Below are 13690 nucleotides of genomic sequence, written 5' to 3'. Positions count from 1 at the left end.
TTCTTACTGGCATCCAGGGACCAAGACGGACCATGGTGAGTGTAGGCTGGATGGTGCAGTTGGGCTGGCCGGACGGCTGGAGGTGCGCGGAGAGGTGCTGGAGGATGTACACGGCCATCATTGGAGCAGGGTGGCGCTGGCGGCTGAATGCAGTTCCGGGAGCGCCTCGAGATCTATATGTTTAGTAGAGCAAAATAAAGTCGTGGCACGCATCTGAACAGTCGCAGTCCGGTCCTAAGCTCGTCAATGCATTAATCACGACTTAACAGGGGTGATTCAACAGTCAATGCGAGGCTTAAATTACTCAACAGCATACAAGAGAATTCGAACAAGTTACATCAACAACTGGCAATATTGTTATGAATGCGTGCAATCGTGGACACCTGGTGAACTCGAGGGAATGGATAAAAGAGGTCGTCATAAAGATAAAGGATCTACTCGTTGTCTTCTTCCTCTTCGAGAACTTCCTTCGACTTCTTTGCCTTGGAAGCTACTTTTACTTTCTTGGCAGTGGATGCTGGCTTCGAAGCAGCGGGTCGCTACAAAGAAGTTTAGTCAATCCCTTTGGAAGGACAGAAGCTTGCCCACCTTGCGCTTCTTGTTAGACTCTTCTGCCTCCTCCTCCTCCTCTTGAACCTCAGCAATCGCTGCTGCAAAGTCTTCACCGGATTCCTCCTCTTCGTCCTAGAAATCATGCAAGGATGAGTCCGCGCAGAGCAGAAACTAATTTCATACATACTTTCTTCTTAGGAGCTCGCTTCTTCGCTGGAGCCTTCTTCTCGGCCACTTTCTTCTCGGCGGCAGGCTTTCTCGTAGGCGCACGCTTCTTGGGTTTCTCCTCAGACTCTCCCTTATCTTCAGCGTCTGACGAAGCTGCAGCTTTCTACGACGAATAAAGTGAGACCTGAGATGTTGAGCGTGCTGAAAATATTGTACCTTTACCCGAGGCTTCCTCGCAGGAGCCTTCTTTGGCTTGTCTTCAGCATCCTCATCTCCCTCGTCCTCCACTTTTTGGCCTTTGCAGGTGCACGTTTCTTCTTTGGCTTCTCACCATCCTCACCACCTGCGTCTTTCTTGGCTTTTGCTGGTGCCCTCTTCTTGGGTTTCTCTTCATCTTCCTCGGCCTCTTCTCCAGGAGCTTTATCCTCGTCAGCAACCTTGCCTTCGTCCCATGCTTTGCGAAGCCGTTCTTTGTCTTCGTCTCTGAGGTCGTCGAAACCATCGAGTTCATCGGCGGATTCAAATTGAGATTTCATGTTGGATAGGATCTTGGTAGTCGTGCAACCCCAATGGCGCCATGCACTACCAAACGAGTGTTAAAAGGCTATCTTTAAGTATGACATGTCACTCACTAGCTAGTGTTCCCCCTGAAATCGACAACAGACCCAACACGAAGCTCCCCTTTGGCGATTGGACTACCTGTAGTTAATGTTAGGTGATGAAAGAGATTATTGCAATTAACTGAGCGCACCAGCGCAGGGCTTAGGACCTGCCGATGAAACCATATGAGCGACACACAAAGTCAACAAGTAACATGCCATGCCACACCTTTACATTTGGATCTGGCAGAACTCGCGTATTCGAGGCGATAACCGCTCTTTTTAGTGGTTCCCTCGTTGTCAGACATCACTGAGAGTGTCGAATCTGGGATATTTCAAGTTGGGAAGCGAAAGGAAGATATGTTGGGTGGTTCGTCTCGACGCGACAGTTTTGTTGAATGGCCCTACACCTTCAAAGTCCGACCATTGTACCTGCCACACAACGCACGGACCTGTATGTTGACCGCACGTTTATTGTTGATTGTATTGTGGAGACACTTCGACAAGAGCATCGCGGTCTTGGGAGAGATTTCCAGTCAGGCTTGTTTGGACAAACAGAACTCAGCATTTCACATGTGGCGACTGGTACTTAGGTCTCAATTAAAATCAACTCGAACCAGGCGAATTTAGAGACGGACAACGTCCTCCAAACAATTTTACAATAACCCCTCAACAGTCGCTGGTGGAATGACCACCGTACATTTTTAGTTGGAACACTGTGATGTTTTTTATTTTATTTCTCACTGCTATTTAGCATCAGCCGAAACTTAATTACAGACGTCGGACTTGTATACTTCAAGTTTCTGCAGGCTGTGTATTCCTAAGGTTAGGGTTTGTACTGTGGATTGACTCTGGCGCGGTCTGCACTTCACTACAATAACTTCGTCACGGCTTACTTGCGAGATGCATCTGTGGTATTGTAAGAAATCATCTAGCTCTTTATCATCGGTGTGCATACATCAGGAGACAAATGTTATAGGGAAGTCTGAGTCCCTGCTGTACCTTGCTTTCCAACTTAACCTAGTAGATCGTCATCGGGATCATAGTTGAAATAATTACCTTGCGGAGCAAGGTCTATCTCAGTGGAGCGTACTAATAGGTCGCGCAAAACATCCACGTCTTGATTCCTGGAGATCAACAAGAACGAGTGATAAGCATGCTTGACGTTGTCTGAGACATTCCGTTGCCTGCCACTCACAGCATCGGAATTTGTTGTAAAGTTCAACTATAACCTCAGTGCAGGCTTTTTTTTAGTGAAATGGACTTCAATTACATTGATTAGCTGTTACCATTGGATTCATAACAATGTTATCTCCAGCTGCGCATTTAGAGTGCCCTTGTCATCTACATATTCCGTCTTAATACTACAACAGAAGTTCTTGACATCCACACTCTCAGCCTGCTCCTTCTCCTGGAGGGAACAAGGTGTTCGCCACACAAGTGCAGCAATCTCTGCAGCCGCAGGACGTTCCTGGTGGCTACGAAAGAGCACACTTCCGCAAGAATCTAGGCCTACCCTGAGATCGGGTATTGAATAGCCTTCAGCGTCTTTGAAGTGTCGCATCCGAAGCATCCTGCAGGCTTGCAGCCCCAACTCAACACATTTCCCAGCCCAAGCAGCTTATGAAAACGCACCAATGTAGAGCTGCGCCACCCCAACGCCATTGAATTTGATGCATGGGGACGATGGAGACCAGGATATACTATTAGCGACTCGGATGATGAAGATGGGAGTACGTCCATGATCAACTCAGAAGACGAAGAATGTCACCATGACCGTATCAGTGTGATCACCGATTCTGATCAGCGTTCACCTTCAAGCGGTGCCTGAGTGAGCGCTTGGTTCCTTTTGCTGTTCACTACCTGCCTAGATGCGAGCAAATGTGAGAGGGCTGTAAAATGTGCTACTATTGCTTGCTGCATCGTGTAGGCAACAGTTAGTTGGGCGTGAGGGTGCGAGACAACGGGAGGGCACAAGGGTGCAGATAACGGGAGGGTGGAGGCACAGCACATAGTCGAAGCAGAGTGGCGCGTAGTCGAAGCAGAGCGGCGCACCGGAGTCGACTCAGAGCAGCCCGGAGTCGATACAGAGCAGCCCGGAGTCGACCCAGAGCAGCGCAGAGTCGACCCAGAGTGGCGCAGAGTCGATGGAGAGCAGCGCAGAGTGTAGAAGCTTAACAACCAAGTGAGTCTCAGCGATCGTGACAAGCAACGCTGAGGTGAAACGTACGCGAGAGACTTTAAGTACCAAACGTCAAGATGTCCGAGAAGGAAGAAGCAACTATAGAAAAGGTAGCACGAGGTGACGAAGGTGAGGTGCCATGTACCGAAACGGAAAGGAACTCGACAAAGAATCACCCGGAGTTTAATCCTCCGGGACTCGTACCGCATGCTTTTCGTTTTTATCGTCAACCGTCAACACAGAGCAGAACCATGCCGCTATCATCAAAGAACCGATGAGTCCTTGATATGGTAGCTGTGGGAACTGTAGGCCGAAGTCTGTCGTGGAAATGATCACCCAGGCGATGCTGGGCTGCTCGCACCACATCTTGGCGCCGAGGGCATTCCTAAAGAGAAGAAGGGATATCAGAGTCGACAGGGACGGGGACCACGTAGATGGTTCTTTGGGAGTGGGGCCCGCCCGAGTGAGGTTGCCGAGTCCGATCTGCAAGAGTTGCTTCAAAAGCGCATTCGTGGTGTCGCTGGTGTCGGGACTAAGATCGGACTCCATTGTGACGATGAAAGACGTGCTGACAGCGGAGAAAAGACCAGACTGATCAAACATCATGCATCAGTCTCAGAACGCGTCAAAGATAAGCACGCTAAACCTACGAAGATCAATATGATGTCCATGTCAGTAGTGTATCGCTCGAGGAACTCGTCGTCGTGTTCCTCTGCGACTCTTTTGTACACCCCCCAGAAATGAGACCGATTGTCCTTGCCAATCTTCGACGCAATGGTCGAGTCCTGGAGAGGCGCCTGCAACCACCTCGAACACGTGTATGACATTGTTGTTGACGCCGAGGGTATTAGTGAGCGCATCCTAAGTTGTGAAGATAATGCATAGCCTCAGAGGGGTCCCGACTCTACGTTATGAACCAGTCTAGTAACTGTACTGCTCAGATAAACGATAAACGAGCTTTAATTGGCTGACTATGCTACCACATATAGAAGTGCCTCGTTTTCCGTATTACGTACCCGGTGATCTCACTCACAACGAGCACTCCCTCCTGGCCTCCACATGAAAGAATATAAAATTCACACCCTCTTACAAAAATATGACCCCTATTTCAATCTTCCCACCAACATCAATGGCTACCAATTCCAAAGTCACTGATGACAGCAGTACACCTCCTTCGTATGACACAATCTCAGCAAGTCCCATTCAATGCGATCAATCATCTATATTTCCCTTTCGTTGCATGAGGAAGAAACGTACAGCTGTTCTATCCCGCATCCGTGACATCGTCTTAGCCCCTGACTTCATCCTTTCTTCTGTGGTTCCAAATGTCAATGCCTGCGCTGCCGCTCTCCCAGCTACCGAGTTCTCCAAAATCTGACACAACTCAATATCGAGGGCCATACAGCACTGTATTGGGCAATCGTGAACAATCGGCCACAAGCTCTTTGGACATTTATCAAGTTCATTTCCGGCGCGAGTCCCTCTGTTTATTCCGACTTGCGCATTGCTTGCATGATACCAACGACCATACAATGTTTAAGGAGCTCACATTTGGAAACTGTAAGTAGTACACAGCAATGTCCACCGGAGAAACCACTGATTTGGATAATAGTAAGTGACAGGCGTTCGAGATGCTTTTTAGGATGTCTACCAGATGCAGTCCAGGTACATCCATGCGACGAACCCACCAACCAGTTTGATGTTGTTTTTCAAATCAGGATATTCCAGAAACGCCTGCGCACCTACAAAAGTCTGCACTTCGAATTTGTCGCAGGGGGTGTGTGGTCCACGTCTCTCGCTTTGTTCCTTCATTGATCTAATGGCATCCCTTGCAGGACGCATATGGTGATTTCTCTTTCTTATACCAAAGTCTAGCAATGGATCATGCTGCGCCGTTATTGGTCTCAGTCAGCATAGCTATCAAGTGCGTTTTAAAGCTGTACTTTTGATCGAGGCACATAGCCGGAAACCTGATCGTGCAGCCCCACCTGAAGCGCTGAAAATTTCATTATCATTGACACGGACAGAATTTCTGGCCCTTGTACCCTGGCAGTAGGTTGAATTTGTTGTGACTCCATAGATTCTGGTGTGCTGATTGTCTTATGTTCACAATGAACTTCATTCCTTGTGCTTCCGTTGATGTCTACAATAGATCCCCCGAGGGCATTAATTTCAAGCCTCCTCCCAAAATGGCTTGGAACATATCCAATGAGGTGGGCAATTGGGTATTGCACAAGTAAGTTTGTTCATCAATCGAGGAGGCATTTCGCACTTCTCCTTAATCACTCGAACTGACTTGTCATTGCGCTGTCGTAGTAATACGGAATATGTAGATGACGAGGGCACTTTAAATGTGAAGCTACAGATAACATTGTTATGAATCCAACTAGTCAATGTAATGGAGTTCACAACATTGAGCACGCTTGTCGCTCGGTCTTGTTGGTTTGCAGCAATTAAGATGGATCACGGCGAGTGCGTAGGTAAAGGGTGCTGAACTGGATTACTGTAATTCCCTCGATACTTCTATTGGTTCTATGATAAAGCAATGCAATAAAGTGACCGAAGACCTTCATTCCCCCGAACTCCACAACATCGGGAACCCCAATCCATGACCCTCCGAATGTCTCAAGAAATAATCATAATCAATGTTAACTGCCAGACATTAATATCCAACTCCATCAAAACACTCGAGCTACTGACCTGCTGCCGCAAGCACGAGCTGTAGCCGCGTAAAAGACAAGAATAAGAAAATGACAATGATGAAGTAACCAAGATATATTTACCGCACGCTCGTCAAGAGTGAGATTCCTGATCACTGTGGGCCGCTCTGGCGTCTCGGATCCGTCTTGGCGCGTGGCGTCAAAAGTCACGAAACATTGTCCTATCAACTGCAACACGCCACCATCGCATCAGTAAGATTGGCATCTCAGGTCATGGCATGTTCATAACCTGTATCAGTGAAAATCTGCGAAACCGTTGAGCTCCTGAACGATATTTTGAAGCGCAGAGAAGGATATGGGCATCTAACTTACCTCTCTTCCAAAGCCGCTGTTGACTGACGCACTAGGTGTCTCACGCACATCAAGCATGTTAAAGTGCCACGCCCCGAGCTCCTCATCAATCTTTGCGAATTAGGTGAATGAATCTATCGGAGGCTCAGGCTGGGCTTAGAGGTGGTAGAAAGAATGCGCCTAGGCTGATCACTACGACACGACCGATGAAACGCAGGAGGGACTGGCAGGGACACATCAAACAGCAAGCGAGCGGAGCGCAGACAAACGAAGATACCACCCTCGAACACTTGTATAGGTCACAAATCATGTAATACAGTGATGGAATTTGGATGGAATCGATAAATGTGTGTCCTAATATGCTGCATATCACTATTAGAACGTTGTAGATGATCCAAAAAGTACGTATTCCAAGGCTAGTAGTCTGCCCCCAAACTATAATTGTGAGGGTGGCCATCAATGAGAGATTTGCAGAGACGCTGAAGAGAATGCCGACAGAGAGGTAGCGCCGGTCGGAGTGTTGGTTCGGTTGAAACGAGATGCTAATAAGGGACATAGGCATCAGTGAATTAACTCGAAAATTTTAACTCACTTGGATCTGTTGTAAAGAAATGTCCGGTATCATGAGGATGGTACAGGCGCTGTAGATGAGTGAGGCAAATGACATGAGTGCCGTTACGATGAGCGCTGTGTAGGAGGTAGTGGACGGTGTGGTTGGAGGGTGCTGAGTGACTTCGACCGCCTTGCCGCCCGTACACGAACATCCTTCCAGCGGTCAGCATGCAGCTCGAGTCCTGCTGCAGCGAAACTCCCAGAGCCTTGCTGATCACAAACCGTACAAATATTGCCCGCACGGCCGCGCGCACAGCAGAGAAGGCCACCAGCGCGGCGGCGGAGGCCAGCGCATTGGCGGCTGCCCGAGCGGCGGGGGCTGCCCGAGTGGCGGTGGTTGCCCAAGTGACGGTGGTTGCCCGAGTGGTGGCGGTTGCTTGCACATCGTTGGCGGTGGTTGCGGTTGCCTGTGCATCGGCGGCGGTTGAGGATGTAGCGTGTTGCACATTGGCCCTGGCATCCAGCTGGTTCTCAAGAATCTCGACATCGCTGCCGGTGCTGTTGGCTGCCACCTCTGTCTCCGTCTTCCTGTTGTCCTCGGCCTCAGGTCCTATATCGGCGGGCAGTGACCTACTGGTAGATGCTTGCATCGTTGAGGCTAGGGTGTGCTAGTATGATGAAGAGAGGGAAAGAGCCCCAGACCCAGTGTTCCACGTGATATTCTACAAGTGACGTGACCGTGACAGCCTTTCAAAACATGTCCTGTATGTTTTTGATCTTAAACTGATAATTCTTGAAGCAAACAAGTTTATCTGGGCCGTGTACGTTAATCCTTTCCTGCTCTGCAATGCTAGAATGATTAACACTCTCAAAGCTTCATGGCTCAACTTACTTGAGCACGTTTTCACGGAGACACAACGTTTGGTGTAATAGCTACCTCCGTTGGCGGTTTGATTGGCATGATCATGTGGTACGTCGCAGACTCGAACAATCTTTCGGAATTCTTCATTGATGCGCAGGTATATTTTCGCAGGGAACAGCCGAGGCAACCCTTATGGACTGGCAGCTGTATGTGCGGTCTGCTACCCGTCATTTTTCTTTGCACGATTGTATTGGCCTATCGCGCCCATGACGAATCTGATTATATGGGTCACAATGGAATTGGTATAATTTGGAAGTTTGCATCTTTGAGTGAATGAAACTGATGGTTTGGCATAGGTCGTGGGGTATTTATATGACGACGCTCATCTGACTGTCTCTTCGTCGCCAGGGTGGGGTATTGGTGTGGCTTGGGTAAGTCTTTGTATGCTTTTCTCGATATCTTGGCTGACATTCAATAAAGTGCCGCTTTGTACTAGTCACCGTCGGTGTCTTTGCTGCTGGGTGAGGCTTATTTTCTGATTGCACATTTAACAGTCATTGATCCTGATGTCAGTATTTTCTCCCACTTCCCTCCATCGACTACTATTCGTTCGTATCAGCGGCGAACACTGGCTATAACATCGGCTGAACTTGGATCGATCTACTGTTCGGTCTTGTCTTATGCGAACTCACGTGGATAAAGACAGCACCATCACAGTCCGGAGCTTGTTAGCCATCCGCAACAAAGTCAAACGATCGCTCGTGCTGGATAATGTCATATATGATATGAATACTAACATTCCGGATATCGACCCCTCACATATATTGATTCACTAGTTTTCACTGTGCGGGAAATGATGATCTGGAACCCGCTTGGGCTCATGCCTTCTTTCGCCGGACCCGGATGCTTGATTCGGATTTCCAAGGCGATGTACTCGCTGTCATCAGTGTGTTCTGTGATCATACTCTTTTATCCGCGATAACCTTATGTTCTCTTCCCAGGTCTGATATCCAATGCACTGCACACGGGTTCTCCTCTGCCTCAAATCACCCCATGTCATTACTCGACAGGTTCATGCTCAGGCATCATGGTTTGAACGTAGTGCATGAAGAATCAGAAGACGATTATGGCTTGCCACGCACGTTTACCATGGAAACGTTGGAGAATCTGCAGTACCTGTGAGTCTGTCATATCTTTTGCATTCTAGAGCTTGTCACGCCTTGTTTCAGAACATTTTATGTTGGCGTTTCCACTGCCTTTGGAATCATTATTCGATTCGATCGTTTCATGATTGCTGCTAAAGAGCTGGTCGGCGAGCAGTATCATATTAATATTGATGATATGGGCTTCTCTTCATCTTCCTCGGCCTCTTCTCCAGGAGCTTTCCTTGCTGTCTCTGGGATATCCTCGTCAGCAACCTTGCCTTCGTCCCACGCTTTGCGAAGCCGTTCTTTGTCTTTGTCTTTGAGGTCGTCGAAACCATCGAGTTCATCGGCGGATTCAAATTGAGATGTTGGATAGGATCTTGGTAGTCGTGCAACCCCAATGGCGCCATGAACTGCCAAACGAGTGTTAAAAGGCTATCTTTGAGTATGACATGTCACTCACTAGCTAGTGTTCCCCCTTGAAATCGACGACAGACCCAACACGAAGCTCTCCTTTGGCGATTGGACTACCTGTAGTTAATGTTAGGTGATGAAAGAGATTATTGCAATTAACTGAGCGCACCAGCGCAGGGCTTTAGGACCTGCCGATGAAACCATATGAGCGACGCACAAAGTCAACAAGTAACATGCCATGCCATACTTGGATCTGGCAGAACTCGCGTATTCGAGGCGATAACAGTGGTTCCCTTGTTGTGAGACATCACTGAGAGTGTCGAATCTGGGATATTTCAAGTTGGGAAGCGAAAGGAAGACATGTTGGGTGGTTCGTCTCGACGCGACATCTTTGTTAAAAATCTTTATTGCTGTAACAAATCAAGATGGACCATCCACAGGCAAGCGGACTGCTAGGTGGATGCGGGTCACACATCGTGCGATATAGTAATGGTGTCTATGCTAATGTGTCCTAATATGCTGAATACACTGCATATTAGGACACACATTAGCAGTCCAATGCTGGCAGTCTGTTCCCAAGCTATAATTGTGAGGGCGACCATGAAAGAAAGAGTCGCGAAGACGTTGGATAGGATGCCGACAGATAGGAGTAAGAGAGGGACCCTGATTCCCTCTTATACTAATATCTGTCGGCATCCTAACAGGTTGAAATTGCACGAGAAAACGCCTGCCGCAGTCGTGACGCTTTGCCATAGGGCCATGTACAACTAGGTATATGCGCTAGCGGAAGAAACACTAGGGTACATAAGCACAAGTGTGATACGAGTGAGAAGACAAATACACACCTCAGTATGCGTGAAACAATAGAGGTGTACTACGAGCCAGCACGATCTATATACGAAAGATAAGGGGAGCTTAGGTAATGAACCGGCGAAGGGAGTAGCGGAAATATTGTATGGTCAAGAAGCCTAGAAGACGAGTGCGCTGCGTATGGTGTCGATGGTGATAAGGACAAGAAGGTAATACGATGTCTAAAAGGTGAATCACGTCAACGACCATCAACATGAGCCTATGACTATTTTCTTTTTCTCCCTCTCTAGACCGCTCGAGCCTGTGGAGCACATCGACGTTTAATGGGCGGACATTCTTCGGCCGGCAGAGAAGTAACTACAGCTTCGGATAACTCGTCTGCAGACTCCAAAGATGTAGCATCAGTGTTGTCACTGAATAAGGGGTCGCGCTGTCAATCACATAAGTTAGATATCTATCGAACTGGCATCTGGCATGTTCAGAACCTGTATCAGTGAAAATCTGTGAAACCGTTGAGTTCCTGAATGATATTTTGAAACGCAGAGATGAGATATGGACATCTAACTTACCTCTCTTCCAAAGCCGCGGAATGCCCTGTTGACTGACGCAATAGGTGTCTCACGCGCATCAAGCATGTTAAAGTGCCACGCCCAGAGCTCCTCGTCAATCTTTGCGAATTGGGTGAATGAATCTATCGGAGGCTCAAGCTGGGCTCAGAGGCAGTAGAAAGAATGCGCCTAGGCTGATCACTACGACACAAGTCTCAGGAGTTGGTACCGACAAAACAAAACAAGCGGATGCATTGCATTACCGAAGAAAGAGATGGGATCGTCTTCGCCAAAGATGCCATTCCTGTTAGACTTCTGCGAATGTATCTAAAACAAGCCCCCCTTCTGGTGTATACTCGTGAAGGTCTTTTGATCGTTGAATGAACATGCGGGAGTTTATCCAGGCGAATGGACGGCGAATCTATGGGATTGGATGAATTTATTATGACTGGGGAGGAAGTGCTATAGACCGTACCCAGAGAATAGGTGATCCGTGGAGGTCCATGACTAGAGCACGAAACAGACGACGGATGCAGAAGATCTGCCTGGCAAACATCGACAGGACACCTCGTGGCTCTTCAGCGATGCAACCAAGCGGTTCACCAGCTTCGTTCGCTAATCGAAAAAAAATGTTGATGATGGATAGTGGACAATAAGACTCGAGCATCACGTACAAATAGTATGTCGATTCGACTGTTCAAAACCCATGAATATGCTCAGCATTTCAAGCTTCCTACAATCATGAAAAATTAGTTCGACGGTCATCTATGCGGTTCAATAAGAAAACGCACCTTGTTATTACCAATGTATTATTAGTTAGTAACAGATGCTCCAAACCTTCCTCCGGGTTACTGGAGGGCGTTCTCTGGCTCGCATCCCAAAGCTGCGAATCATCCGCAGAGGACCGTGACACGTATATAAATCGTAATGATGTAGAATCATATGTCTCATCCTGAGCGGACGAAACGGTTCCTTGGGTGGGTTTGCGTCCTGAACTCGGAGCCCTTCCAAAACCGGTCCTTCGGACCTCGGTTAGGAAATCAAGAACCTCGCTGAAAAAGATGGTGTGGTGGAGGAGAGCGACGCATGGGTTTGGGTTAGTGAGCCCTCTACGACCTGTCGAGGCTAGTAGTCCAATCTTTTGGATGCAACGGTTTACCAGCTGAATGAGTTCATGGCCTGAAAGTGCTAGCTGAACGCGTAGTGCCTTGCCGCAGGCCCTGCAATCCTCGCTGACTAATAACGGTCAGTGAGACATTGCGCAAAGATTAAACATACCTTTCGTGCTGTTCGTGCTGCTCGCAGTGGAAGTGTTCGTGGTGGGGATGGTGCAGCGTGAATACTCCGAGACTATTAAGGGAAGGGTACAGCTGTATAGTCATCATAAACTCGTCCCAAGATTTCTCTACAGTCGTTGGTTACAAATCAAGAAGGACCGTCCACAGGCGAGCGGACTGCTATACAGTAAAGGTGGATGTGGGTCACACATCGTGGGATATAGTAATCCTGTCTATGAAAATGTGTCCTAAAAGGCTGGTTATGGTGACCAGAACGTTGAAGACGATTTGAAATATTAGCAATCCAACACTGGCAGTATGTTCCCAAGCTCTAAATGCAAGGGCGACCATGAAAGAAGAAGACACGAAGACGTTGGATAGGACGGCAACAAAAAGTAACTGAGGGAACACAGGTCGAATTGTTGGTTCGGGTGGAACAAGACGCTAAGAGACATAGGCGTTAGGGAATTAACTCGAAAATGATACTTTGACTTGCCTGTATCCCAGGGATGATGCAAATGTTGTACACAAGTGAGACTAGTGAGAAGAAGGCTGTTACTACAAACGCCTTGTGGGAGGCAGTAGATGTCGAAGGGGGCTGCATGATATACGCTGCCGCTATGAACACGACGGAGTTAGATAGGACGATCGCCAACAACATTCGGTACATCCTCAACTGCCTTTCCGCCCGCACGAGAAAAGTTGTCCAACGCTCTTGATGTTGCACCTCGACCTCCTCCCTCTTGGCCTCGGCCCCCTTCTCGACCTCTGCCTCAGGTGTCTCCTTGCCTTTCAACTTCTTATTGGTGTTGCCGGTGGACGGCGGTGACTTGGACACCGACATACTGGTAGTTGGATGCATTGTTGTAGCCTTATAGGGTGTGTGGGCACGGCGGGCAACGTGAAAATGGCGCGAGAGGTTGATTGGCGGGAAAGGTTGACTGGCGGGAGAGGGGAGAGGCTGATGCGGTGGGATGGCAGGAGGCTAACACTAGATTATGACATAATATAGGGCGCAGCTATTTTGACGCGGTCCTGCCGCACCTGCCTGCAAGTCCTGCTTCCTTGGAATCCTCGAACATCCTTGTTTCTAGTGCGGTCAGACACTCGAGGTCGACGTCAGCCACAAAGCTGTTGGTAGGATAGCTTATCGTGAGATCAGCCCAGGCCATCTGCGCGATAATAAGGGTTTCTTCTCTAGGCCAGAGGAGACAATGCTTGGTAAAATAAATTTATTACTGCCTATGGACAATTACAGTGTACGACGTCTAATTCTGTCAGGATGAAAAGGAACACTGTTAGAATATCAATATGACAGATCTAAAATAAAATATACCTAAGTTATACGGATAGTGTGACAGTTGAGGTGGTGACACCGGTGAGGTTTGACGCGGCATGTGGAGGCGGTGAGGTCTGACGCGGCATGAATGAAGTTTAACGCGGCGTGACGCGCGGGTGACGCGGCATCATGATGTGCTATGGTTGACGCGGCACTAGGATAGTAGACCTTGACGCGGCATGGAGTGTGGATGTTGATATTAGTACAGAGACTGCGAAGATATATGGGAGA

At 48.2% G+C, this 13690-nt stretch overlaps 8 protein-coding genes across 8 annotated transcripts; 2 read left to right on the top strand and 6 right to left on the bottom strand.

Annotated features, from left to right (window-relative positions):
• Window positions 1-787: 787 nt before the first annotated feature.
• F5891DRAFT_158753 (uncharacterized protein) lies at window positions 788-1708 on the bottom strand. The gene is made up of 5 exons (XM_041370714.1): window positions 1549-1708; window positions 1472-1489; window positions 1353-1419; window positions 937-1302; window positions 788-883 (listed from the first exon to the last, which is right to left on the bottom strand). The coding sequence occupies exons 1-4, from the start codon at window positions 1625-1627 to the stop codon at window positions 939-941; spliced, it is 528 nt and encodes a 175-aa protein (XP_041227888.1). The 5' UTR covers window positions 1628-1708; the 3' UTR covers window positions 788-883; window positions 937-938.
• A 1607-nt stretch (window positions 1709-3315) lies between these two features.
• F5891DRAFT_158714 (uncharacterized protein) lies at window positions 3316-4416 on the bottom strand. The gene is made up of 2 exons (XM_041370713.1): window positions 4152-4416; window positions 3316-4092 (listed from the first exon to the last, which is right to left on the bottom strand). The coding sequence occupies exons 1-2, from the start codon at window positions 4359-4361 to the stop codon at window positions 3685-3687; spliced, it is 618 nt and encodes a 205-aa protein (XP_041227887.1). The 5' UTR covers window positions 4362-4416; the 3' UTR covers window positions 3316-3684.
• A 426-nt stretch (window positions 4417-4842) lies between these two features.
• F5891DRAFT_906804 (uncharacterized protein) lies at window positions 4843-5289 on the top strand (the record flags this gene model as incomplete). Its single annotated transcript, XM_041373557.1, has 1 exon — window positions 4843-5289. A coding segment is annotated over one exon (447 nt), but the record flags the coding sequence as incomplete, so codon positions are not given.
• A 1679-nt stretch (window positions 5290-6968) lies between these two features.
• Window positions 6969-7714, bottom strand: F5891DRAFT_978641 (uncharacterized protein; the record flags this gene model as incomplete). The annotated part of the gene is made up of 2 exons (XM_041376803.1): window positions 6969-7054; window positions 7105-7714. The coding sequence occupies 2 exons, from the start codon at window positions 7712-7714 to the stop codon at window positions 6969-6971; spliced, it is 696 nt and encodes a 231-aa protein (XP_041227885.1).
• A 1061-nt stretch (window positions 7715-8775) lies between these two features.
• On the top strand, window positions 8776-9682 carry F5891DRAFT_158517 (uncharacterized protein). Its single transcript, XM_041370710.1, has 3 exons — window positions 8776-8872; window positions 8928-9104; window positions 9156-9682. The coding sequence occupies exons 2-3, from the start codon at window positions 8980-8982 to the stop codon at window positions 9433-9435; spliced, it is 405 nt and encodes a 134-aa protein (XP_041227884.1). The 5' UTR covers window positions 8776-8872; window positions 8928-8979; the 3' UTR covers window positions 9436-9682.
• Window positions 9683-10617: 935 nt separating this feature from the next.
• F5891DRAFT_1023408 (uncharacterized protein) lies at window positions 10618-10931 on the bottom strand (the record flags this gene model as incomplete). The annotated part of the gene is made up of 2 exons (XM_041361282.1): window positions 10618-10796; window positions 10865-10931. Coding segments are annotated over 2 exons (211 nt in total), but the record flags the coding sequence as incomplete, so codon positions are not given.
• Window positions 10932-11055: 124 nt separating this feature from the next.
• F5891DRAFT_158546 (Scramblase-domain-containing protein) lies at window positions 11056-12402 on the bottom strand. Its single transcript, XM_041370711.1, has 5 exons — window positions 12122-12402; window positions 11635-12075; window positions 11518-11576; window positions 11319-11458; window positions 11056-11264 (listed from the first exon to the last, which is right to left on the bottom strand). Exons 1-5 carry the CDS (start codon window positions 12226-12228, stop codon window positions 11151-11153), a joined length of 861 nt encoding a protein of 286 aa, XP_041227882.1. The 5' UTR covers window positions 12229-12402; the 3' UTR covers window positions 11056-11150.
• On the bottom strand, window positions 12041-13206 carry F5891DRAFT_158554 (uncharacterized protein). Its single transcript, XM_041370712.1, has 3 exons — window positions 12617-13206; window positions 12122-12564; window positions 12041-12079 (listed from the first exon to the last, which is right to left on the bottom strand). The coding sequence occupies exons 1-2, from the start codon at window positions 12980-12982 to the stop codon at window positions 12325-12327; spliced, it is 606 nt and encodes a 201-aa protein (XP_041227881.1). The 5' UTR covers window positions 12983-13206; the 3' UTR covers window positions 12041-12079; window positions 12122-12324.
• Window positions 13207-13690: the final 484 nt, after the last annotated feature.

This window comes from Suillus fuscotomentosus (genome assembly GCF_016647785.1).
Source record: "Suillus fuscotomentosus strain FC203 chromosome Unknown F5891scaffold_17, whole genome shotgun sequence".
NCBI lineage: Eukaryota > Fungi > Basidiomycota > Agaricomycetes > Boletales > Suillaceae > Suillus > Suillus fuscotomentosus.
Note: the sequence above shows the minus strand (reverse complement) of the source record. Positions and strands in the feature narration are given on the sequence as shown.